Source organism: Cinclus cinclus, chromosome 1 (genome assembly GCF_963662255.1).
Source record: "Cinclus cinclus chromosome 1, bCinCin1.1, whole genome shotgun sequence".
NCBI classification, from domain to species: domain Eukaryota; kingdom Metazoa; phylum Chordata; class Aves; order Passeriformes; family Cinclidae; genus Cinclus; species Cinclus cinclus.
The window spans coordinates 137,722,959-137,747,130 of NC_085046.1; the positions used below are offsets into that span (position 1 = coordinate 137,722,959).

Genomic DNA, 24,172 nt, shown 5'->3' on the forward strand with positions numbered 1-24,172 from the left:
ACTAAGTCAGCTCACTCAGAATTCACTGCCCCTATATATAAGCTCTAGAGGTAACCAACAACCACCATGTGCTGCAGCCACAGGCTTGGATCCAAGTGTCTGGATCTACCAGGAGGAAGGAGCATGTAACTTCACTGGCACTCATATACATGCAGAAGCAATTCCAGAAGCAAGGGAACAGCAAAGTTAAGAGAATCCAAGCTGGTTGTATTCTGGTATTCAGAAGGGACAAGTATGTAGAGGAATCACATTTTATAAACAGTCTCCCCTAATTTTCCACACACACATTCTAGCAAAGAATCCCTGAACAAAAGCACAGTACAGCCAGTAGAGTAACACTTCCTTCCTAATGGCAAGAAATCTATTTATATATTCAAGTTTAATCTTTAAAGAGCTACATCTTTCCATACTTAATACCAAAATAACCAATCTCTTAGTGCTCAGTCTCACCTACATAAATGGGAGGTGTTCAAACAAGATACAGAGCTAATACATAACAGCTTATAACACAACTTTTATTAGAAAAGTTATACATAACAGCATCAACTATTTTCAAGAATATTAACCTTGAAAAGCAACAAAAACAGACTAAAAATGTGTAACAAGAAACTAATGACCTTTTCTATAATTAAACATTCAAGTTATCTACAATGTCTCTTTTTACAAAGGGGAAAATTACGGTTTTACAGGCACATCATGTTGAAAATAAAGCTGCAGTAACTTTATACAATTAACTTTTTCAAGGATTATTAAAACATGGTCATCATGTAGTCTCAGAGTTTTTTAAACATTCACATAATTTTACAGCTGAGTATACACTGAAATTTCAGAGTCCCAAAATTATTTCACAAAAGTGCCAACATTAAAACCAGATCCTTCAGTGTGAATAATTTTGCCCTAAAAAAAGTTAAGACAGGTCGCCATAATCAAAATATTCACATACTTTCTGATGCTACCTGGTCTAACAGTAAAGCTTAATTCTTTAGAAATAAAATCAAACTGAACTTCTTTCACAAAACTGATAAAATGTTTTGAAACATGGGAGTGTACATTATCAGAAAAAATTGACACTAAAACCATAAATATATCCAAAGAGCCATTATTACACTACACAATTAAGTGGAATTATGCCCATCAGTACTCTGCATTCAAAATTTGTTGCCCTTTTGGTACAGGTGGTATCTGAATTTAGCAATTTCTCTTATTCTTACTATCGGATGCCTGCTTAATAAAAAAAAAAAATCAGATAATTTACAATCTAGAAGTCTGTTTTTAAAAGTCTGGAGTTTATATACAGCTCTAACAAACCTAAAGCATTATTTCTTAAATGGTTAAATGAAATTACTAGTTTTCATTTGTCATTTATTAACAGTAATTAGCCATTATCAGTAGTGGACCATAACAAGGTGATAAGTGAAAAGGAATGTTTCATCTAAAATGCTTCCCATGTTCTGTCCTTTCATGTATCATGTAGAGGAAGTGCTTTCCACAGACACTCGTTTCCCCTTAGCATCAAGGGCTACAAAAATCTAACTGCAAAAATGCAGTGACACAGCAAGCTGACGTATCAGGTACTACCTTTCATATTGGCAGCTTTAAGAGACCCACAGTATGCACAAAGATCTAGAGAAGGGGAGAAAAAAACTACTACTATGAGAAGCAGACCAAACATTTCAGATGAGTTTGGCAAAGTTTTTAATCAGACAAATGGTTGGCCATCCAGATTTACTTGTACAGGTTAAAATATCTCTATTGAATCAACTAGTCAAATTATTGTAAGACATTTTCATTCATACGGAACATCACATGCACCAATATTGCACACATCTGCTCTGAGCTGCTAAAACAATCTTTATCCGGGCGCTTGAGATGTCTGGTTTCTGCAGCTGGAACTCAAAGTCACCCAACCCAGCCAGCAGTTTCACTAAAAATTTGAGTGGTAAAGTTAAAATACAAACCCCAAAATAACCCCAAGAGAAAAACAATGACTTTATACAATAAAAATCTAAATTTTCTGCAATGGTCTTGTGGGCCCTACGGACGGGGCAATACACGCACGCACTGGTGAGACGAGCACTAGCTCTGCTCTAGGGAACCTTTCAAATAATGTGGAACCTGGGACCAGGGGTGGCAATGATGTCACTGTAGGGCTCCTCCTGTGTCAGCTCAATAGCTTGCTGCTTTTTCAGTACCAGGAAACTGTAGAACTTTGCAGCTGCTTGTTTTCTATTTGTATTCCTGCACAGCTCAAGCAAACTGATAGATTCTGCTCCAGTCTTAGCAAGAGCTCTCTGAAAAACACAACATTGATACCACAAGTTAGAGAACTATTTCAACAACTGTTTGTTGTGAACCCCAGGACACTGAGGGATTCAAAAGGACGAGAATGCTACAACATGTACATGAAAACTTCTTCATGGATCTTAGCTAAATGAAACCTAGCACACTTCCCGGAGATGTGTGAAAAATCATTCTTGAATCTGCTCAATGCATTCCAGAAACACTGTTGTACAGCACAAGATTTTATTTCTGCAGCAATAGCTAATCAGGTTTTTTTGACTACAGGACAGTATTTTCTTAATAGGAATAAAATTTTAAAAATCATGGTTTATTTCTCAAAATAAAAGTAATTCCAAAAATAATAAAGTAAAACTTAAAGAGCTAACATTCTTTGAAAGATGCATAATATTCCCACGGTGAAAGCCTGTGTATTTCTAAAACTTCTCTGTCTTAAACTAAGTACCCAGAGTCTTTTTCAAGACTACATTTTCTCAAAGTCTTGGCAAGAAAATATATTTTTTTAAAAATCATGATAATACATCTTTTTGCTGGCCAGGACAACAATTGAAGTGTTTGATTTAAAGCAGAATGGTCTGCCCTGGAATGGATTTCAACTAGATGAAAATACATTTGGCTGGCCAAACCAAATTAGTTTATATTGATCAGCTCTTAACTACAAATCTCATTGCAGATTTAATGTTTCAGCCATCCAAATGTGATGCTCTTTTGGGTACATGGAAGAAAGAATTTAAAAAAGCTAGTTATGGCCAAAGAGAATTCTAAAGCTCTCTTCAGAAAATAAACATGATAAAACATTCAGAGAGGAAAACATTACATAACACTACCAACTCAACATCTGTATACTTTAGAAATTATTTTAAAACTAGTTTTCATTTTGATCAGTTGTACTGATTTGGTCTGGGACAGAGTTAATTTTCTTCACAACAGCTCATATGGTGCTATGTTTTGCATCAAGTAGGCTGGAGGTGCACAAGGAGTTGGGAGGGGACACAACCAGGACAGCTGACCCCAACTGGCCAAAAGAATAATCCAGGCCATATGCCACCATGCTCTGCCACTTGTCTCTTGTCCATTTAAAGCTGGGCAAGAGAAGATGGGGGTGTGTAACCATTTGGGATATGGCATTCAGTGACAGCCAGATCTCAAGAGCTGAGATTTGTTTAACTGTTTAAAAATGTTTAACTGAACAAAGGAGCTACAAACCAGGCTAAAGGCAAAGGTAGTCTAAGAATATGTGGAGGACAAACACAGAGACTGGTAAGCAAAGGAACAGTTTGCACTTCAGATCAGGGTGAACACTGTGGTGCTCAGTCATCACATAAGAAAAAGCCTCTTTAGTTCCAGCAAGCAAGAACCCATCCTACAGACAGGTATGATATATATCATCATATATCACTGATATATGTCAGTGCAGACTGAAGCTGCATGCTAGAAATCAGCCAAAGTCACATTTCCACAGTGTAAAAGAGCTTCAGCTTCTCATGGCATGCAAGTTTGCAAACTAGCCTAGCCAGAAGTAAACAGCCTGTACCATGGTATTATCCCTAGACCCTTATGGGGGTTTACCTACAGACACATAGCACAAAGTCAGAGGCGCTATGGTTTCATTAAAAATACAGTCAATTATTTTTAAATTTAAATTTCTGGGAATCTTAGTTGCACACCAAGTGTGGACTTAAAGGTTGAAAAATATTTAAGGGAAAAATTTTAATTCAAATGTTCTCTGAACAATAAGTGACAATTATAAATGTACAGATTTCATTCTAGTACAGTTATCTGATATAATCAACTACATGCATTCTTCCCTCTCTAAGATAACTGGTATTTAAGAATGTAACATCAACTGCAAAGAAAGTTCTTTCTTGACCTTTTAACTCAGGTCGAAAGCATCAGTGGACCCACTCAAAAGCTACTTTAAGAAAAAGCAAATGATCGTGTGCACCTGAAGGCCATGGAGCATTTGTTGAGTCCTCTTGTTCCATCTCCTTTCTTCTTGATCCTGATCACCCCCTGTGCCATCTTCTTCCTGGAAGCAGGTGTAAAGTAAGACATCAATGAAGTTTGTTCTGTTTGTTACCACAGGATACTAAATACTGGAGCTAAGAGACAACCTAAGTTATCCCATTTGAGGATATGGCTGTTTTTCTTGCAAAAAGCTACTTAAATTAAGTAGCACAAGCTATTTAAAATGAATCACACCAGTAAGTTCAGAAGTTCTTATCTAAGGCATCAAAAACAAACATATAGAGAGTGGTTTAATCCAGCCATGGGTGAGGAGAACACTAATTTAAAATGGAATTAATATGCCATTTAAAAAATTAAGTAATATAAATATTATTAAATGGTCATGAAATAATTTAAGAATTACATTTCTAAGGGCTAATAAGGACAGACAAAAAGAGTTATTTCTTATGCCTTTTACTGGATCCACAGCCAAACATTCATCCACTTCTGGGAAACACAGAAACTGATTCTACACAGAGTTCTTACTTCTTCCTCCTCCTCCTCCTCTTTCTCCTTTTCCTTCTCCTTCTCTTTTTCTGGCAGAAGTTCTAGCTCTGGTATTAGCTGGCAGATGTTTTGGGGCTCCTCTGGAGGCATTTCTACAGGTGGTATTTCCAGCTGTTGTGATGGTGGATGCTTTAAAAGCACACAATACAGTTAAACAAACAGTATCATTTTGTCAGTTCTTTTACAACAGAATGATGGTGCTACAGACCAGTTTAATAAAATCCAAGTATCTAATCTTAGCCATTTTTCAGATTTCTCCAGTTTTGAAAACCAAAAAGCAGTTTTATTTTGCTATCCATACTTGTGTTTTCAATCCTTTAGATTCTACTCAAACCAGAAATTATGATACCACTGTAAAATAAAAAAGCTTTCCAGTAACTTCACTTATGCCACTATCCAAACCACTGATATAATTCCTTGGATCAGTACATACAAATTTAAAATCCCACATCACTATATACAATGCTACATGAACACAATTTAACTACTGGAACTAGTCAGCTTAAAAATATCAAAATGCTGTTCTCGTCAACACAAACATAAAATAATTGAAGCACTGCTACATGCAAAGTTTCTGAAAATGTATTAATTACGTTGGTGCTGAAGTATATTATCAGAAAATATTTATGTCAAGAGGAAAATACAGAAAAGCAATTTAATAGGATTTATGTAGACAGTTTTATTAAAATTAATATATGATACCCTCCCCTTAAATCTATAAACAAGTGTTTGCCAGTAAAGTTACCCTGACACCTGAAACTGTTTCTACACATACCTTGAAACAGCTCAGCAACTTCTAATGTAGTCACACAGCAGGTATCATTACAGGTTGTAAATGTTGCTAGAGACCTGACCTGGCCTCTAAGATGATCACAGAATTCTCAACACCCCCAATTACACTGACTTAGCACAGTCAATGCCGATTTCAACCTGTGACACGGCCAAGAGGAGCAGCAGCTGCCACCCTGCTGCTTAATAAGATCATGTAACATCTAACAGTTCCATTCTACAGTGAACAAACCATTAGCCAAGGAATGTGAAAAGTGAGGTTAAAAAATGCACAAATATGAGACACAGCATAAACCAGGACTATTCTCACCATGCAAGCACTCATAAAAATACACCTTTCAAATTGCCAATTTCCCTCCTCTCCCCATCACAGTTTCCTTTCACCATGCATCACAGCTGATGTCCAAGTCTACTCACAACTCATCTAGGAAATCTCTCCAAACAATCAAAGTTTTTCTTTGAATCCTTAAGCCTGGAACACCAGGGCTGTCTCAAAAGACATTTATGCAGCTAACACAATCCTTGCTTCATGGAAGCTGTTCATATACACATGGCAAGCAGAACTTGATAAGCAATACACTAGACTCCTTGAAGACTTTTACTGGAGGAAATAGTGTATTTCTTTATCCTACCAGCATTTTAAATTATGCAGTAAGTTTTTCACCTAACAAAGGCACCAGAATGACTACCCAGGGACAAATGCTCTCAAAGGACCACAGAAAGCTAGGGCCTCAAATCACAAAGACACTCAAAGACACTTGCCCACTTCTCATTCCCCATAAAAATCCAGTATCAGCTTACTCACAGGCAACACTGGCTCTGGTTCTACTTGCTGCAGTTTGCGTTTAACCCCAGTCTGAGCTGGTGGGGGTGGCATAACTGATTCATCCAGGTTGGTTCTGCTGCCTTCCATCATTGACTCTTGTAAACGGCTTGGTTCTTCCAGAATAGGTTCATCTACATTCCACAACAAATCTTCCTTTAGATACTTAAGACTGTAATTAGAAACTGTACCAAAATCCAATCTGCTATTATTTTAGAATTGAGCACTCTCAACAGCCTGTACTTTTAATTTGTTGGTTCAAACAATTCCTAAGCATCCCCTACTTCTAGGGGAAAAAAAAAGTTATTTTATGTCACAGCTTGTACATCAAGCTAAACAACCATTACAAAACTCATTGCTTCATACATAATCTTTGATGACTTAATACAAAGCACAGATAAAATACAAAAATATGCTCTGAGGGAAAGCAGAGCATCTTTGACAAGACACAAACCAATGACTTCTCGTTGCTGTTGCTGCTGTTGCTGCTCCTCTCTGGGAACCTCTGGGTTTTCAAAGTCTTTAAGGAACTCATCAAGATTGTCAGCTTCTCCACCCTTCCTCCTCTTTCTCAGGTCTTCTGGTACCAGAGGCGTAAGACAGCGAGTAAAGAGCTAGAGAGGAATGGTTACATTATTTACTATTACAGTTCTCAGTGCCCTTTCATTACATTTTGGATCAAGTAATTATGGGCTATCTTTCTCAGTTTTTCAGCTCCTCTCCAGCAGTACTAACTTCTTAAAAATAATTTACTTTTATAACTGATAACAGCCATTTTTAAAATATTTACCTTACTTGTTTTAGTATGTTTTTTCTTCCAGTTATGAATACCGCATCACTGTATCACTATTTATTTGCTGATGTTTGCTATACATGAGGCACAATCCTGAATATAGTCCATTTAAAAATTAACTTCACAAAAACATTACCTTCAGTAGCCTGTTATTCCACAAAGGCTGTGCAGGCAGAGAGAAAAGCTTTTCAACTCCACCAGTTTCTTTCCACATCATCAATTTCTTAGTAGGAGGTGCCAAATCCAAAGTAGTAACAATATCAGAGTAGTCACTTAATTGGGCTCGAATAGTCTTGCTGTCCAGTTCTTTCACACTGTCCACAATCAGCTTTCTCTTCCTCTTTGCTTTGGTTTCTTTGACTGTTGAGATTTTTAGCAAGCAACGAAGGTTAGTTCAAACAGGTAGCATGCTGTTAAAGAATCCTGCAAGTTCTTTATAGGTCTTACCTGCCCAAGTATAAAGTTGCCTCAAGAATCTAAGGCAACACCAGCTTTGGGTGAAGGATTAGAAGCTAAAGCCAGTATAAAAATGTCAAACATCGTGAATGCTGTCCCATAACCTACAAATTCCCCTTTTCAATCTACCTAATTGAATGAATTAGGTGAATTTCAATCTACCTAAGCCTCAATGTCATCAGCTGCACATGACTATCTCCTCCACGGCTTGCTTGTTAGGCTGGTGCAAACACTGGCCACGGAGTTGAACAGATGGAGCACCTGTCTTATGAGGAAAGGCTGAGAAATTTGGTTTTGTTCAGCCTGGAGAAAATGGAGTTTTGAGGTGACCTAATTGTGGCCTTCCAGTACCTGAAGGGAGCCTACAAGGAAGGTAGAGGAGACTTTTTAGAAAGACGTGGTGACAGGGTAAGGGGAATGGCTGCCAACTGACAGAAAGTAAGTTCAGACCAGATACTAGGAAGAAATTCTCTACTGTGAGTGTGCCGAGGCATTGGAACAGGTTGCTCAGAGAAGCTGGGGATGCCCCATCCCTGTCAGTGTTCAAGGCCAGACTGGATGGAGCTCTGAGCAGCCTGGTCTAGTGGAAGGTGTCCCTGCTCATGGCAAGAGAGTTAGAACTAGATCTTCATGATCCCTTCCAATCCCAGCCATTCTATGACTCTAATCACAGATTTAAAATACCACACCCAGTTTTTCCCCTAAACACTACCTGAGCTGTGGTAGAACTAATATGAGTGGTTATTTTAACTGTAAACTTCTGATCCTGTTCTAAGATAACTGTACTGTGCTCACAGCCTGGTACTCTGCAGCAGACCCCGAAGCTCTGTGAAATGCTGTCTTTCCTAGTCCCAGCAGATGAGCTGGTCCCCTGCTGCCAGCCTGCCACGAGAGGGCAGTGCCATAGCTCTCCCACTGGCCAAACAGGGAATCAGGGCCTGGAGCTCAGTCTGAAAGGACAAGACAAACTTTCTTTCCAGATATTTTTTAATAAAGCAGGGTTCAGTATATAATGAGCCAAATACATTATCACTTAAAATATGCAAGTTTCTTGCATTAAAGAAAAAGACAAGGAAAATCCCTACTTAGAAATTCAAATACAAAGGTGCACCTCCTGAAATCAACAATTCATTAAAGCTACAAATCACTAGAACAGCACTCATTCTCAGTGTAAAGTCACTCCTGCCCTTCAAACACAGCATATCAAGAACTGTGCTGCACTACAGAGACCATGTTACAATTAAAGACATGCTGAGCTCCATTCCAACTCAGAGCATTTTAACCAGCATATTTATCTAAAGCTACAGGATCATGCTGTTACATGCACTGACTGCAGAAACTATAAACTAGTGCTCTCTGACACCATCCATGTACACTACCTCTCTGGAAAGTACTGGAGGGCTACTATTAGAATAAAATGAATTCAGCACTTGATTCCTGGTTTCTCTCCCAGGTGAGAAACAGTCAGCAGCAGTGCTAGACGTTCATTTCCACTCCATCAGGCTAAGGTGGTCTCTGACAAACTGTGTAAAATACTCCCCAACAGCCACTCACCAGTTATGTCAATAGGCTCCAGAGCAAAAGCTTCCTCTTCATTGGGAACAAGCGTTGTCTGATCAGTCATGGTTGGTAACGGCTCCACCGGATCCACCGAGTCCGGGCTGTCCGGGCCTCCCACTGCCAATCACAAGAACCTTGCACTAGGACACAACATTAACAGGCTCTGCTCACCCTCCCATCCCTTTCTCCACAACTTCATGTGGTTTAACACATTTCATACTTCTGAGCTTAGTATGCTTTAAAGGAAATAGAATCCAAACTACACGAGTTGAAAGTAATTCTAGATCTGGTCCTAGATCATACTCACTTGATACATTATCATCATCATCCATATCATCGTGGGGAGGCTGCTCTGGCATCATTACTCCACTTTCTGAGAGTGCAGGTGGGTCATCAAAAATACCACCATCATTATTACTGAGAAGTTTGTCATCTGAAGCAACCATATGAAAGAATCAGTTTTGCATCCACAAATTAATGAAGTTAAGTGCAGACAAATTTACAAAGAAGTACACACAAATTCATTACAACACAGATGAAGATAGTGCAAAAGTCAGAAACCAGTACTTTCAATGCTGACACAGAAGAAAGCAGCAGTGCTCTTTCAAGGGGCATTTCAGCTCCAATTCTGAGCTTACAGATAACTTTTATTACAACATACCTGCTACATATTTGCATCTTACATCTAATTTTTTAGAACTTTGTTTTAAACATGCCAAAACTTAATATGCTGTGAGTCATCTATACTGCTGTAGTACTCACAGTCTGCAACTCCACTGTACAAGGTCTAACTTTTATGGGGATCTTGGCAAGAAAGGAAACAACCTCCCATCATCTACTCAATAACTAATTAATTAAGGCAGAAGGTAGGACAAAAGAAAAACAAATTTCTCAAACTTACCCAATATTCCACCATCATTTCCTTCTCCAAAATTATCATCTTTGTATTGGTCTTCATATTCCAGGTGGTTAGATTTCTCATTGAGGTGACTGGTGCTCTGTTCAGGTTCCAGTAGGAGATTTGAAGCACTAGTGCTCACCAGCATGTCATCCTCAAATGCACTGCCTTCTCTCATCATCTCACGATCATCCATCCCAAAGTCACCTGCAAGAATGCAATTGCACTGCTATAGTGCTAAAAAACCCAAGATGCAACAGATCTACTTAGCTGATCAAAAAAGGCCCATATGTAAGACCAAACTTTAATTCCATTTATCCTATTTGCAGAGTTAATGACAACACGTAAGGAATTGTGTCCAGCAATACCGTAAGAAAAAAGTTATTTTAATAATTGTTTGAACACTATCTCCTTTTCAAAGTATTTTATTATACTTAATTGACATTAACAAGATCCTTCTAAACTTTATCTACACAGAAACCAAAGAATTCAATGGAATTCAAAGATGTTGTGCCTTATGCCTCAAAGCTGGGCTTCAAGTACAGGGAACAAACCAAATCAACACCATTTCTAGATTATTCCTTCAAAACAATTTCTGAATTATGGATTACAATACTATATGTTGGGAACCACACATTCAGGTAAAACTGTCTTTAGACTTTGTTTCAGTTGTTAGAACACTGCCCTTGAAAAGATACCCAAAGTAGCAAACTCATCACCAGTGACTGATTCAGCTTGAGACATCTCCCAATGGATTCTGCGAGCATGCTTATGATTAAAGCAACAGCTCACTTCATATTCACACCACGTTTTGAAAATTATAATTGTCACAGTACCTCAGTGATTAACTTGACTGAATATTCTTCAGCTTTTCTCTCTGCCTATTCTAGGCAGCTAGAAGTTTGCTGAGCATTAGAGGACAGACTTTCTGGAAAATCTGACATGAACAAACTAAAAATTAAACACACAAAACCACAGCATATTTGATCTCATTTGTTGAGTGCTTTTTGTATATTCCATAGTAATTGAAAAAACATATCTTAAAATAACCAAAATTAGCTAGTAACATAATAATACATGAGATCTTTACCAAAGTCATTATCCTGGAGGATACTGATGTTGCCTACTTCTTCTCTCATTGTAATTTCTTCCACTCTGCTCTGGTTCAAACTGAACTGCTGAGCCACATCAATATCACTTAAACAAACAGAATGCAATTATTAAAAATCTCATTAAAAAATGAAGAACAGATAAAGCCTGCTAAAATAAACATGACATTATTCAGCAAAAAGCAATTTTACATTCAAGTCCATTATTGAAAAAATAAAGGTGAACACTGAATAGAAACTACTTAGAACAGTAAAGGCCATTAGTGGTTCAAACCTATCATCCAAACTGCATTAGCTTCTGGGAAATGTATCAGTAACCTCTCTTATTCCTTGCTGTGCTGGAATTACTTCAAAGGCCAAATTAACACCTAAGAAAAACCTTCCACCCCTACAACTTCAGAAGTTATTAATATAGTTTGTCAAACACTATTTTGCAGCACTATCAATTAACACCCTTTGTGGTGGATTAAGGTACATTTCTTATACACAGAAATTTTATGCAGTTTCAAATTAGTATATGCTCTAATTTGAATTTAAACTAAACTGAACACTAAGTAACCTGTATTGTAAAAACTCCCTTATGAATAATTTTAAAAAATAAAATAAAAAACATCAGTTTTTTAAAGACTAAGAACTATTCAGGTTGTATACTTGCTATATGTGCAAGTGACCCGTAAGTATTAAGAAGTTTTAAGAATTAAAAGTGCCACTTCAAAAGATCAACAACATTCCCATAAAACTAATCTTGTCTAACCTAAGGATGTATGTGATGTAGGATGCCTTGCACAGAAGAAAAAGAAAGTTATAACAGGCATCTGAGTTTTTTTTCAAAAGCTCCTGTAAGGACAGCTTTAACTTCAGTTAAAGCCAATGCTACTATGAACTTAAAATCAACTCAAAGATGACTGCACACTTCCATATCAGTATATTAAAAGACCTAAGAATAGAAGTTACCTACGGACTTTTTTTTTTACACTCAGCAATGAGATAGATGTTTAAAACCAGGTTCTCAACTAAAACCAGCTATCATTTTCATGGAAATGAAGAAAACCCCAAGCTTACTCTAGATCAGGAAGTGGTTGGTCAAAATCATGAAACTCCTCAGGTAAGGTAATAGCATTGTAAGCAGCCTCTCTGTTTTCCTCAGGCAAATCAACAACTCCTGCAAAGAAGAACACCCAGACATGATGTCCCATTCCCTACAAGGGCAGCATTCTTCACCATGCCATTAGCATTTTCTCTCTGCACGAGCTTACTGTCTTTAAACTGAACTGATGCTGAGACACCTACAAAGAAACCTTACACAATGCTAGTAAGTGAAATTCAAAACAAATATCCTCAAGTCCTTGCACTGTCAGTATAATCCCAGAAGCCTGAAATCAATCAGTAATGTTTGTGTGGCACTACACGGAGCTGTGCAGCCAACACAGGCATTGGATGTTTCACAACACTGCAGGTACCTGCTCCAAAATAATTTTACCATGATACACTATATGAGCTGCAGGGTTCTACATTACAGTGGCAGCATAGTGTGACTACTTTGCTACTGGTCCTTTATTCAGCTCCATCAGCTCCAGAAGTCCTGGAAGAGTACTGATTGCACTTGGGGCTCACTAACTCGTAGGCTTCTGCACATAAAAAGAGCTGTATTACCAAAACCACACACATACCTTTTCTTATTCTCCAGAGATGCTTACTCTTATTCAGCAGGCATTCTCAGAGCATGAATATCAGATTGGGCATCACAAAACCAGTGCCAGCAGTTGGTCCCTCTCTTTTATTCAAAGTCTTAAAAGGTCAGGGCACTTGAAAGTGCATGGGAAATGCAGGTTCAATTCCTTCTGTAACTTGCAGAAGATTAAGCTCTGTGCTCTGCCTTCTGACCCACACATACAACACAGGCAATTCTGAGGTACAGATACTTCAGAAACACTCTGCTCACTGTGCTCCCCTCTGCAATGAATAATCAAAGAACCACTGTCCACAGAGACCAGGAACAAGCATTGAGTCTGTAGCTTACTCTACAGTACACGGTACTTGACTAAGAATGAAGAAATCTAATTCTTCCTTTCAGGGCTGTTCAATATTTTTACTTGTCTGCTGCTTAAAATAAAACATATAAATGATTCTCAGATCAGAAAGACACAATGTCTAAGGCACAAAGCTGATAAACTGAAAATAAAGACCAGTGCCTCAGCTTCTGTCAGGCCATCATGCCACTTTTTGTACATCTCGATTTTAAAGGGCTTCACCTTTGACATGCACTCGGTTAGGAGAGGGAAAATTTGGAAAATAGATTGCCTTGTGCTATTAAAACAAATGTATGTTCTTATCACAGGGAAGTTAAACACAGTCGTAAACAAAAAATTAGCAACACTCAATAAATTGCCACTGAAAGCTACATAAAATTCAGTACTTGAATTCAATGCCTGAATCACAACCTGTAGACCAGGAAATTAAGATAAAGGCATTACATAATTAGCTTTTCTCAAGTTACCACTGCACTGGCTTTCAAGAGTTGCCTTTTTAAAAAACAAAAAGCCTCCCTCAAATTCACCTTTTAAATCTATTACACTCACTAACTTAAGAAAGGTAGAATACGATTTAGCAGCTGTGAGCATCCAGCAGCATCAGTGCCACAGCTACACTTGAGCTGAGAAAAAGTTCCCCAGGCCAAAATTAAAGAAAACTATCTTTAAAGATATGAAAGAATGAAAGCTGAATAATTACTTGACTGCTGGATGGAAAAGTAATTTCAGATATTAATATAGCACCCATCTTCATGGAAAATATTTAAGTAAGCAACTATAGAGGAGGAAATTATGTTGCAAATGTAAAAAAGGAAAACTATCTTTGATTCACACATTACATTTCACATTATTTTCAGAAATTAAAATGTGAAAATAGTAAAGAAAAAACCTCCTTTCATGTTTCTCTTGTAACTCATAGCAAAAGAATCCTCACCCTTGATGGGAACCAGTCCCCTTCTGTGCTTGTATTCAGTAGGGCAAAGGCCTTTTTCAGACAGAAGGTAAAAACCATGCAGTGTATTTCCATTTAACATCATACACCAGCAACAGCCAAAATGACAAGTGAGATTTTACTGAATCAGCATCAACAGGAGAAGTTTTTGTTCAGAATTCAGTTAAAAGATGCTTTTCAGCAGACAACTCAGCCAGCCAGCCAGCTGTAATAATTACTTCTCCTATAACCTAAACCTTTATGCAAATACACAGACATGAGAAGGCTGGATTGTACCCCTTCTTAATACATTTATCAATACAACTTTTCAGAGAGTGCTTAGATAAACAGATACCTGGACGAAAAGCCATCTTAATCTTAATGAAAGCCTCATTACAGTCTGCAAGAAGGTATTTTGCTTTCCTGTGGTAGATTCTAACAACGCCTAGTAAAAGATGTCCTGAGGTTCGAAGTGCCATCTTCACCTAAAAACACATTGCACAATCAGTGAATTAGCTGTATCCTCACTTTTCTCTTAAATGACACCTCAGCAGCTTTATATGAATTTTCTCAGTAAAATCTAATATCCCAAACAAGTATAAAAATCAGCAGAACTCTGAAGAAACAAAGAAGGCAAAGCCTACAGTTCAAGATTATACCCTATTATATTATTTATGGATGACCTGGCAAATATTACTGAATTAATACCAGCTCACTTCAGGAATTCCCAAACACTGCTCTGTCTAGTTAAAAAATAAGTGACAAAGCCTACTTCTCCTACATCTTTTCTACCACCTTTGTTACTTCAGTTGTTGAAGAAGTGAAAAATACAAGAAGTTGATAGCCACAAATAGTGATTTGGTTAAGTAAAATCTGGTTAAAAACTGTTAGCTACCTCTCCATCTTCTGTCCTGCAGTTAAAAAGAGAATAAAAAAAAACAGTGGAAGATGTGGAGTGCCCATAAACAAGCACTGACACACTAAAACATTTCTAAGTTCCTTTCCTCTTCAATATCACTGCTTTATTACATAATGAAGTACTTACTATGGGAACATAAAACTGAAAAAAAAAATTTCACAGGACTTTTAAGTATTTTAGGCTGAAAGAGCATGAAATCTGTGTTGAATAATTGTCTCACAGAAAAGAGTAAGCCATACAGGAATTAACATCAACCTGTAAGAATTCAAAATTTTTATTTCCTCCAATGTCATTTTATTATTTCAGCTAATGAACTGTTACAAAAAGCTAAATACATTGTCTATTAGTTTCTTCCTTCCCTGAAAGAATGCTCCAGCTCACTAGCGAGCTTATGAACATTATCTTCTTCCTAAATCCTTCCAAAAGTGGTAATGAAGCAAATCACTGTTCTAGAAGAGTAAGTATCTCTGTGATTGTACAATGCACTTTTGGCTTACACTTTAGATTTTTTTTAAAATGTAGTGTAGCATTATAAAAATTGTTAACATTTGTATGAGCCAAAATAAAACATAATAAAACATTTTCTTTTGTTTTCAAGTAGTTGCTTTTTTATAAGACACTGACATCTGTTAAGTGACAAAAGTCACAACTGTACAATCACGTCTAAAATGAACGATTTCATTGTCATGAGTAGTACAGAGGAATGAAAAAACATGTAAAAACATCAAGCTACTTAAAAATTCCTCCCGTTTCACAATAGATTATTTCACATCCAAACAGACCTTTCCACCCTTTAAAATAGCAACATCAAGAACTTTATTTGCTTCAGTGGCCCTAATAGTAATTACCGCCTGTACACTCAAGTTCTTTTCACGACAAGGTAATGTGACATTAGTGTAAAATAGATACCTTTGGGGAAATGATGCTCTCCACGCTGCTCTCCAGATTACATTCAAAAACATGGGCTTTGGTCAGCTTCTTATCCCAGTGGGCCGCCAGCCAGATTTTGGCCAGCGGCCCACGTTTGCTCAGGACAAAGTGGGCATAGAACATGGTCCCAGATGTCTAAAACAAAGCGCAAACCTGTAAAGAGAAAGGCAAATATTTCTTTGCACATCTTTTATTTTATGAGGACATCCTTGTAAACACCCCCCTTATCCTCAGAAGTGCACATGCTTGACTTTCAACCACTAAGGTCAGATTATTTGTTTAATATGTTTAAGAAGCCAATACTTACAAATGGTGTAACAGCATATATATGTACTTACTACGGAAGAGTTATAAAGCAGAAATAATACCCACTAACAGCCACACACCCAATTTAGAAATGTTTACCACCCCTCAAGAAAAAATAACTTCTGATTTTTTACCTTTAGGGTAATGATACCAAACTCTCCTAATGCAAAGAAGAGTGTCTCAGTTTTCACTCCACAGCAGTTTTCTATGACTTCCATTCCTTTCTACTTTTAATTCAGTAGCTACTACTCTACTACACCAGCATATATTGTTCCAGCAAAATATTCAACTTATAAAATATACAGCCCTAAATATTTTTGGACTTCACTGTAATTCATTCTCCATGTCATATTCTTTTAATCAAGTGTTGATAAAAGTGGTGAGAAAACTAACCATGTTATTCTAAATTTCCATAATATTCTATTTTCTTTCTCCTTCATGAGGAAAAAAAAAAGACATCTATCTAGTAGCTACTTTGTTATGGCTGGTAAGACGCCAACACATCAAACCATGGGGAATGGGAACAGCATGATGTTTTATGATCTAAACATGACAGTTCCATGTAGGAGGTAAGCATATGATTCAGTTAACTGCAAGTAAAGGGATAAAAAAACTTGCTTTTAAAAAGTAGAAGAATCTCCACAAAGAGTTTTTCCAGTAATTCTATAACCCAGGAAAATTAATCAAAAGAGAAGAACAGGAAAGGCACAAGCGCATTTCAGTTTTCACCTCCTCTACACCTACAGAAAAATCTGCCAGAGGAAGCACAGCAAGTCAGAATTGGCACTGCTAGGAATTTAAGTACAGGTGCAAGAGAAGTTCTGACATTACTGATTCAGTGAAAATAAAGCCAGCCTCTAGACATCTGGATAACAAATGAAAAGTGCACATCTCAAAGTCAAGTCCAAGAATTTGGACTAATGCATAACAGAACTGATAATCAAGATACTCTCTTAATGACAAATTGGCCACTAATTCCATCTATAACCAAAACACTGGAGAGGATTTAAAGGAAATAAAGACCATGTTCAGCTTAAATTAACTCAGTATACAGAATTAAAACTACTCTTTGGAGTGAAGTTAATAGCTTTTAGTCATAATGAAGCTGCAAATTGACAAAAAGTTAAAATGTCATTTTTATTTATTGAGATTGTGTGAGGGCTAAGGACAGCACTGCACAGAGACGGACATGAGCAAGTTTTTCCAGGAAGCTCAATGAAATAAATTTTGGATAAACATTATCTAAAGGAAGGTATTTACTATTTTTTCCTCACAGGATTTTTTAAAGACATCACGATGTCTTAAAGCCAGCAGACAATTCAATCCTTGCATATTTTTGAAGGCCTCAGTATTTTTGTATAGGCAGAGACATAACTTTGCAGCACAGCATTTTGATATCTTGAGCTGTTGCCAGAAACATGCAACAATAAGCCTGTTATTACCTCTGAACATGAGGAATAGGGGAAAATACGAACATAGAGTAAACAAAACCACTTGTATTAGTCCACTGAAAGCATTCAACAAGAGTTGCAAAAGAATGTACTTTGATTAGTGGAGTTTGGCACAATTAGTAAAACAGATAACATGGGTTTCATGAAACTTCAAAGATACAGTTAACTGAAAACATACTTAAGTTTCCTGTTAAATGTGAAACTCACTATTTGGACAACTTGGATAAAAACAATTTATCTATCGCTTTAACTCTGCTTCTCTTCATCCATCACTGAAGCCTTGCCATACTGAAATACATGAAGGGAAACAGTGACAATCAGACTACAGATGGTTTTAAAGTGTGTTTCAATCTGAACTGTTATTATCAAATAACAATTCTATTACCTAAAGTACTAATTTCTTGTCACATGAGTTCCTGGCACTTCCAAATTCCAGCAGATGCTCTGCATGGCAGTAACTGGGTTACAGCAACTGTACAAAGCCCTTACAGTTCAGCTGTTCAGCACCTTGGCTCTTCAAAGCGGGTCCCAAAGGCTGCTCCTGCTTTCTCCACATTTTTTTCTTTCTTTTCAGATACTCCCTTTTCTGCATTTCAGGCTTTTTGTCTGATCTTTAATTCACAGCACAGTATGTTGATGCAGTGGCATAAAGAAGAAATAGATTTTCTGGCATAATTTGAGGCTGGGATGAATGTTAAAGGAACCAAGAGCTTCTAGAAGTGGCAGAGTGCTCAGGCAGACACATAGAATATGTCCTTGGCTGAAAAAGCCAACTCCTAAGAATCCACAAAAGAAAAAGGGTAGATGATGGCTCTTCAAAAGCTTCTAAGGTAAAACGTAACTGTCATTTTTGAAACTGACTGAATATGAAAGAGGACCATAAAACTTGTTCTAAGAACTTTGACATTTTTCTGTCTTGCTTGCATTCCTCTAAGGCAAAAAGAGTATGTAGTCACACAAGGCCAGGTAGGACCAAATCCTGATCTTGTCAAATCAACCTTTTACAATACCTGAAACTTTACTGTCATTAACTTTGAATTTGCTTCAATGTCCACAGTTGTCCTCAGGTCTTCTATGCCTAACTTGGTCAACAATTGCACAATTTAAAACCTATTTTTCTTCCTATAGAAGCGCAAAAATCGCTCTACTTCTATACACAAAGTAAGTGAAATGTAAAGCAGAAACAATCCAATACTGGTTGTACGTAGGGTCTGATCCAGAATGCGCCTGTTTCATTCTCCCATCCGAGACTCTGGTAATTGCTCCTTCCAAAGCAGCACTAAGAAAATTTGGTAGATTGTAACTATGAGCTTCTTCTTAACCCTCAACCCACATATATTTCATCTTAAAAAAATTCATCCTTCAGATTAGAACAGCTAAGAGTTGAATGAACTAAGAGTTGATAATAGGGAGAACATTCAGTATATTTTGATTTGACTGTGGTTTACTCTAGCTCATTAAACCCATTTGTCACCTGCTCTCCCTAGGTTGTGTTATGTACACACACACACACACACACACACACAACCAGTCCACAATGAAAATTCAGTCCTCTGTTTTTTTACTGTCACCTTTTGTTTCTCATAAAGCTAGTCCAAAACCAGTCACACGCAGATGAGTAGACAAACTAAACACTACAGTTTAAGAAATCAGCCAATTTCTTTGTCCTTATGCTATCCTGCTATCCTTCAATTTCTCTTCTCTGCTCATTCCCCCACCCCCCCATCCCCATCTAATTTCCTCTATGCTCTTTCTGCTTTGCTAAGCTCAGGCAGCCCTGGGTGATCTGGGGAAGGCTGAGACCACCCTGTCCACCTGCATCAGTCTGAGCTGGCCCTACCAGACTTCAGAAGAACCATCCTGACTCTGCAACTGTACTCTGAACTCTTCAACTTTAACCCACAACTCTTCACTCTCCAGTCCTTCTTACATCACTAAACTTTCACGCGTGGGAACTCACTAACGCCGCCTCCCTGGCAGGTTTTGGTACCACACTGAGCACCTGGTGCCACTGGAAAAAAAAAATTAATCACAAACTCCACTAACATCACCTTACAGCTCCAGGCCTTTTTTCACCATTACTTTATCTGATCTCCTTCCTTCAACCACTTTTATAATTGTCTGGTTAATCCACATTTATCTGAATTTTAATATAATTCTTTGTGGCACCTCCAGCTTTACTAAGGCTCAGTTTCAAGTCACCTTAATTTCTTATGTCCACAAAATCAATTACTAACAAAACTGAACTAGTTCAACTTGACATAACTTTGATAAATACATACAGCATTTTCCATTTGTCTCCAGGTCTTGTTTCTTGCATCAACAATTTGTCGGAAATTCTACAGCCGAGTTTGCACTACCAGGTCTATTAATTACTCAAACCACACCACTCCATTACAGGAACTGCATTCACTGTTCTCTAATTACAATATACTACACACCTACATAATCAGATAGAACCAGTGCCCCACTAACATTACTAATTCAAAAGGGGCAGATCACTCACAAGCACCATAGTAAGCTGGAAATTACTGAACCCTATGAGTACTGTTGCCCTCCTCCCTCAATTCCACATTCATACCTAACCCTCAGCAGGCACTCTGCCCTTGCCCCTATATCGGCAATGCTCAAGCAGTAAGAAAGAATTTTTTTAAGGCCCTCTCTCCATTATCCCAACCTATTTTGTGCAATTCCAGACCCAAGTGAAAGTAATAAGCTTGCAGAAACCACGTATTAACATGCTCTTTAAAGATATTCAAGTTGAACAGAATTCCTTATATTACTCCGTCTTCTGTAGTTATTTCTCTGCACTGTTCATCCACTGAGCCCAAATGTTAAAAAACTTTTTAACATTTTACCTTTAAGAAGTTAAACTGATGTGGTAACTAAAGCAAATACTCTCATTTCTGTGGGAATCCTATGGTATAAGCAAGACATGATTAATCTGTGTGGTAACTTAAGTAGGTCTCACTAACTTTTTGCTCCTCCTTTATTACTCCCATCACACCTACTTCCTCTCTAGTTGAAACTTTAGATGAGTGGACTTTGCTTTCCCAAATGTCGTAGAATGTGTAATATTTACAAATGAACTTTCATACCATGAAACAGAAGACTGGCCCTAATAATGCTCTGATGTCCCCCGGTTTTGATAATACAAGTTTTACTGAGTAAGAGATTAAAGAAAGCATGCTTATCACCCACATCCCCACAATGTGGGGCTAAATGGTATCTTCCCCAAATTTACAGTAGTTTCTTTATGTGCCTGAATTTAAAGGAAAGCCATTTTCAAAGAAAGATGCCAGTAAGTCACAGTGACTCCAAGTTTCCTTTGTTATTGATAAAAACACAATGCTATGTTTTACATTTAACAGAAGCGTTTCTAATCAGGATCAGATAAATCTTTAAAAAGACAGCAAGATTTCTAACTGTGTCAGTAAGAGCAGGATCTTGGTTCGTCAAAAGGCCGGCATTTTTTAAGGGCCCTTTTACTTGTATCTTAACAGCCACAGCGTCCAGTTCACTGCCACTAGAGAGGCTGTGAGAACATTCAGTACCCTGCCCCATCCACGGCAGAAGGAAAACTGCACTTAAAAACAGAACACTGGCAAACGAAACTTTGCTCCTGTCCCTCTACCGAGACCGCAGCAGCCCCGCTGTCCGTTCAGCGAACGCACAGCCAGGGATCTGTTACACCGCGGCGGCCCCGGGCCTCCCCACGGCTCCCCGGGGAAGGTCCCCGCGGATCCGCGCCCGTGCCCGCTCCAGGTGCACACACAGACCGCGCCCTCCCCTCAGCTCCCCCTCCGCGCTGCCCTCAGGCCATGCCCGTGCCGCCGCCAGGCCGCGCTCCGGGCCCCGCTGCTCCCGGCCTCGCCTCAGACCGCCCCGGACACCCGGCCCCGCGCAGGGTCCCGGGGCGCCCCAGGTGTCGCGGCGTGCCAGGAGGGCCCTCCCCGTCGGGAGGGCTCAGCCGAAGAGCCAGCTCCGAGCCCGAGCATGACGGCAGCACCCAAGAGCCAGGCTGAGACTGGGCCCTGCCGGGCCCCTTCGGGCGGCGGCAGCGACCAGAGCCACTCCTTACCCTGCTCCGGGCCCGGGGACCGCTCGTTGCTCCTGCCGAGCCGAGCCGAGCCGGGCCGGGCCGAGCCCGAGCCGAGCGGCGCCGAACCGAACCGAAACTGAACCGAAGCCAAGCCGGGCCGAGCCGAGCCGAGCGGGGCCGAGCGGAGCCGAGCCGCTCGCTCAAGCAAACAAGATGGCGGCCGCGGTCCTTCCTGCGCGCGAACGCGCCGTTCAAACCGCAGGATGTTTACGGTCAAATTCCCCCCGGCCCCGGCCCCGCCACTGCGCCTGCGCCCGGCCCCGGGAGGCGGGGCCGAGCTCCGGCAGTGAGGAACGGCCGCTGAGTGACAGCGGCGCGCGGGTCCCGCGGGGGGCGGGGCCTCGACGGGGCGGGGCCGGACTGTGAGGGCGCCGTGCCCTCGTTCCGGCAGAGCGGGCTGCGCGTTCGTCGTTAGCTTGGTTTGAAACGTGAGAAACGATCGTTCTTTTTTTCGCTGCCTGCTCCCCGTGAGGTCTTTCTGCTCCCTCCAGCTCCCCCTGCTGCTGGGGCGCTGCCGCTGTTTCTGCTGTGGGGTAGTTTGTTGTCACAGGGAACAACTGCGGGCACCACTCCTGTGTTTGGACCAATTTCATTTCAACTGTATACAGAAAGGTTTTCTTGGTCCTAATTTAGTAGTTTACGATGGCCACATATGATGGAATGGAGAGGGAAGTATGGCTACAACAGGACTCTAAACTGCAGGAGTCAGTCACTAGGTAAAAGCAATGGAAAGGGCAAACAAGGATTGCTTTGGCAGACGGATGTTCCTGGTCTCTCTCAGGCACTAGGAACTCTTTTGCTGTGAGTACGTACCATTCTGGATGAACACCTTTGGCCCGAAGAGACACAAAATTCAAAAACCACACTAAAGTAACTCTGAAACCATAATTCTAGTGCAATGGATCATCAGTTTACAAAGATAATGTCAGAATACCAAGAAGATCTGCCTACTGAGGAATTAAAGAGTATTACTGCTGTTTGTGGGCACTCTGATAATAATCTTAGGGGATGATAACATTAGCAAATAGTATGTAAAAACATGCAGGTTCAGTCTCCTGGTTCTCTTTCCTTAGATAAGATTTCAACATTTATTTTCATTCATAATGTCTCACTAGAACCTTAATCCAAAAAAAACATTGATTCCCTGTATGTCCCACATGGATTTCTGACAGGTGTAGTAACACTTAAAGGGTTTTCTTCTGCAAGAAAATATTTGTGGAATCACAACTCTCCTGTATCTCCGTCTGGAATTACAGGTGTGGGCATTCAACCAGGGAGTGTCCAGGCCATCAACCACTGGCCTGCTGATAAGACACTTGCATTAGTTTAACAGTGCTGGTACAGTGGATTGCATCAAAAGTCTACCAAAAGTCTGGACCCGCAAAGCTGCATAATTTGCTGCTATAGGAAATAGCCACGCCCAGTAGGGGAAAAAAGCCACGCCAGTAAAGTGACAGCACAGTGATGGGTGGGAGTCAGAAATCTCAGAACTCCATACCCTGACCCACGCTGCTGCCGAAAGATCTCCATCACAACCTGGCTCTGGCTCGTGCCTTGCTCAGTGCTTATCTCACTCACATCCATTTTAGTATGAAATCCTTCTTTCTTTGCCTCAGCAGGCACTGAGGGTTGGTCAAAAAATGCCTTTCTAGCTACTATGGGCCAGTGTGTGCCAGTTACCTGTTTAGAAGCCCTACATCATACTGCCATTGACTGAGCAGAAATTAACGATGGGAAGGAATTATTTTTATTTCTTCTTTAGTTGTCACTACCAATTCCTTAATAGTTGCCAATTAAAAAAAATAAAATAATAAAAATGTGCCTGTTGTTTTTCTCATGCTCTCTACTGTTTGAGCAAGCAATTCTTTCTACAAAAGACATCCTTTTTGAGAACAAAACTAGGAAGTTCTAGTTAAATTTTTGGTAAAATCTACCATATAGTTAAAAGCATAGGTCCAGTCTTTTCCAGATGTCTGTCTGTAGTCAGTTTTCAATTTTTCCAAAGTTTAGTTTCTAGTTTTTCCATTCTTTGTTGTTATAGGGCTTTAAATGTACACACTTCAAAGAAGCAAATATATGCAAATCCCAGAGAGTTTGTAGTCTAAATTTGGCTCAGTTTATATCTAAAGGATTTGAATTGTTATCACATCTGTTTCTCATGGCAGTATGTGACTACTGTGAAGATCAGTCAGTAATCTTGTTTCCTAATTTATTCTTCAATGTATTTTAAAATTATGCCAGTCCAATTTAATATAATTTATTT

At 39.2% G+C, this 24,172-nt stretch overlaps 1 protein-coding gene across 1 annotated transcript; it reads right to left on the bottom strand.

Moving 5' to 3' along the window:
- Window positions 1–494: 494 nt before the first annotated feature.
- Window positions 495–22,076, bottom strand: RAD21 (RAD21 cohesin complex component). Its single transcript, XM_062491369.1, has 14 exons — window positions 21,889–22,076; window positions 16,030–16,203; window positions 14,557–14,686; window positions 12,303–12,402; window positions 11,222–11,328; window positions 10,135–10,338; window positions 9,541–9,666; window positions 9,228–9,350; window positions 7,354–7,577; window positions 6,879–7,038; window positions 6,407–6,558; window positions 4,792–4,941; window positions 4,244–4,327; window positions 495–2,291 (listed from the first exon to the last, which is right to left on the bottom strand). The coding sequence occupies exons 2-14, from the start codon at window positions 16,171–16,173 to the stop codon at window positions 2,100–2,102; spliced, it is 1,896 nt and encodes a 631-aa protein (XP_062347353.1). The 5' UTR covers window positions 16,174–16,203; window positions 21,889–22,076; the 3' UTR covers window positions 495–2,099.
- Window positions 22,077–24,172: the final 2,096 nt, after the last annotated feature.

Excerpts from the sequence above, each read along its gene's own strand:
- RAD21 (XM_062491369.1), bottom strand. The coding sequence starts at position 16,173 with ATGTTCTATGCCCACTTTGTCCTGAGCAAACGTGGGCCGCTGGCCAAA. Across the intron at positions 14,687-16,029 it reads AGAGCATCATTTCCCCAAAG|GTGAAGATGGCACTTCGAAC; the intron begins GTATCTATTTTA and ends ATGTGTTTTTAG. Across the intron at positions 4,328-4,791 it reads AGGAGGAGGAGGAGGAAGAA|GAAGAAGATGGCACAGGGGG; the intron begins GTAAGAACTCTG and ends ACCTGCTTCCAG.